This window comes from Gadus morhua, chromosome 17, assembly GCF_902167405.1.
Source record: "Gadus morhua chromosome 17, gadMor3.0, whole genome shotgun sequence".
Lineage (NCBI taxonomy): Eukaryota > Metazoa > Chordata > Actinopteri > Gadiformes > Gadidae > Gadus > Gadus morhua.
In genome coordinates, this window is record NC_044064.1 from 12,330,907 (window position 1) to 12,333,538 (window position 2,632).

The 2,632-nt window shown below is 53.0% G+C and overlaps 1 protein-coding gene across 1 annotated transcript; it reads right to left on the reverse strand.

Annotated features, from left to right (window-relative positions):
• Positions 1–1,457: 1,457 nt before the first annotated feature.
• tnfsf10l (TNF superfamily member 10, like) lies at positions 1,458–2,401 on the reverse strand (the record flags this gene model as incomplete). Its single annotated transcript, XM_030339092.1, is given in 3 exon segments — positions 1,458–1,622; positions 1,624–1,742; positions 2,282–2,401. Coding segments are annotated over 3 exon segments (303 nt in total), but the record flags the coding sequence as incomplete, so codon positions are not given.
• Positions 2,402–2,632: the final 231 nt, after the last annotated feature.

Here is a 2,632-nt window from a genome sequence, read left to right on the forward strand (position 1 = left end):
TGTGTATCTGTGTGCATGTGTGTGTGCGTGTTTGTGTCTTTGGATGCAGGTGTGTGTTCTTTAAAAGGAATGCCTTTTAAAAACAGTCATGATTGACCTGCTTTGCATGTCAAACATGACGCACTGCATACCACTCGTAAGAGATAGATAAAGAGAGAGAGAGTGAGAGAGATAGAGTGGAAGTTTAGTCTCCATCTCTCTAATCCCTCTCGCTTTAGGTTCAATTCTCCGCCATTCAAAGCCCACATCCTCTCTCCTCCCCCTCTCGATCTCTCCTTCCTCCTCCTTCCTTTGTTGTGTTCCTCCTTCTTTAAAACGGCAGAGTGATGTCTTTCTCTGTGTCCGTTTGTTATTCCAAACAGTCTTCAGAGTTTCATTCTCAGGGACAAAGACGGGCCTGAGTCCTCTAGGGATCCCTTCACACGCGCTACAGAGGCACTAGAGCGTCTCAAGGGGTTCATTGGAGCTGTCTTACAAAGGAGGAGCTACTTGTAAAAAAAACAACAAATAAGAACAAAAATATTGTAAATCCCCGCAGGTCCTTTTTAGGCGTTTTCACTACATGGTCCTTGTCACGAACCAAAAGGAAAAAAAAAAAGTATATTCCATTTATGCATTTTCATCTCCTGCGTGTTCATTTTGCTTTGGTGTCGTTAGCGGCTTGATTCGTTTTTCTTTTATCGGATATCTTTGGATCCACAGCCGCCGGAATTACCCACAATCCTCCGGGAGAAGGGTGGGTCCAGTCGATTTAGGCCACGGCTTTACATTCCTCTGTCAGGGGTTAGAATCACCCCCTCCCTCTGCTCCCATGGGTGTCGGGTCCCGGTGCTTCCCAAATCCCCGGGATAACCCCCCCCCCCCCCCCCCTTCTCCTCCGTCTCGGGGGCTGCCAGGAGAGTTCAGAGGTCAACGGTGAACGGTAGCTGAGCGCGCGCTCGGAGCTCTGAAGGCACCACGTGACCAGCGTGGTCCTGTGGTTGTTTACTGTATCTCTGTTGTTGTTTACCGCATCGCTCCGCGTTTCGGAGCCGACTCGACGTTCGCAGGACGGAAGGAATTCCTCGTTTGCAGTCTTCTCTTTCCCGCTCCCGCTCCGGACAGTGTATCCATTGTCCCGTCCGTCCGTCCTTCTTTCAGCCCCTTCCATCCCTCCTTTCCGAGGCAGCGATAACATCCAAGATCCATTTGGCCGGCGTCGACGGATGTTTCCCTCTCATCCTCCGCCCACACGGACAGCCCCCCCCCCCCCCCCCCCTCCTCAGTCCCGTCCCCCTCTGTCTTCTGACCGCGCCGCTTCCTTACTACATCTGTGCATCCATCCATCCACGCATCCATCAAGCCATCCATCCATCATCCTTCCTCCGTTCATTCACCTACCCATCCATCCACATGCCTTCACCATCCATCCATCCATCCATCCATCCATCCATCCACCATCCATCCACCATCCATCCATCATCCATCCATCCATCCATCCATCCATCCAATTCCCATCCATCCACCATCCATCCATCCATCCATACAAAGACCAATCCATGGACCCGTCGCGCCCCTCTCAGAGGTCGAGGCGGAAGGCCCCAAAGTAGCTGGAGGAGTCGTCGGCGTTGACCATGGTGGGGAGGAGACGAGACGAACAGCTCGTCGCCGGCCCGGAGCTCGAACAGACCGCCCTGGTACACCGAGTGCAGTGCGTACTCGGCGTCAGGGGCCCAGCACTTGGTACCCACGCCCTTCAGCAGCTGGAGGAGGAGAGGAGGAGGAGAGGGAGGAGGGGAGGAGGAGATGGAGAAGAGAGGGAGGAGAGGAGAGGGATGAAAGGGCAAAGGAAGGAGAGCAGGGGGAGAAGGGGAGAGAAAGAGCAGGAACTAAATGAGTGTTTTGCCATTTTGGGTTCACCAGCAGCCTCCTCGTTCTTCTGTTGATGAGCTTAATATGGATTCCATGCACAACAGTATTTCTGCTCAATTTAAATGTTTGTATACAGCGTGCAGGCGGTATGCGCAAAGGCATGCCTGCATCCACTTTTTTTGTGGAGAACCAGCGCCTTGGATATTTACTACAGCGTTTCTACAGTTCGATGCGGTTTCGCAATGGATACGTCTTTACGGAGATATTCCTGAACCACATAAAACAAAAGCGGATCGTTTTCGCCCGTGTGGACGGGGCCTGAGGGTCTATCTCTCTACCTGTCTAGGTGTGGGTTAGGGCTGTACCTGTATGAGGCTGAGAGTCTACCTGTCTACCTGAGCACCTGTCTAGGGGTGGGTTGGGGCTGTACCTGTATTGGGCTGGGGTAGGAGGTCTTCTTGTAGACGCACTGGACCAGCTGGTGGCTGACACTACGCTGGTCTCCATCGATGGCAGCCGGAGACGGGTACCGGAAATACACCTGGTCGTATCAGACGAGAGGGGGGAGGAGCCAATGGGGGAGGAGAACAGGAGAAGATAGTGGCATGGTTAGTGCATGGCTGGATATGTGGTATCGTCTGCGTTTTGACTCCCAGCTCAAAGGTTTCGGGTTTCGATGAGCAATGTCTGCAACCTCATGAGGGGGGAGGGAAAGCTGGGGCTAGGGTGACCCCCCCAAGCCAACATTCTCGCTTTGATTCCCAAGTGTCAAAGAAAAAGA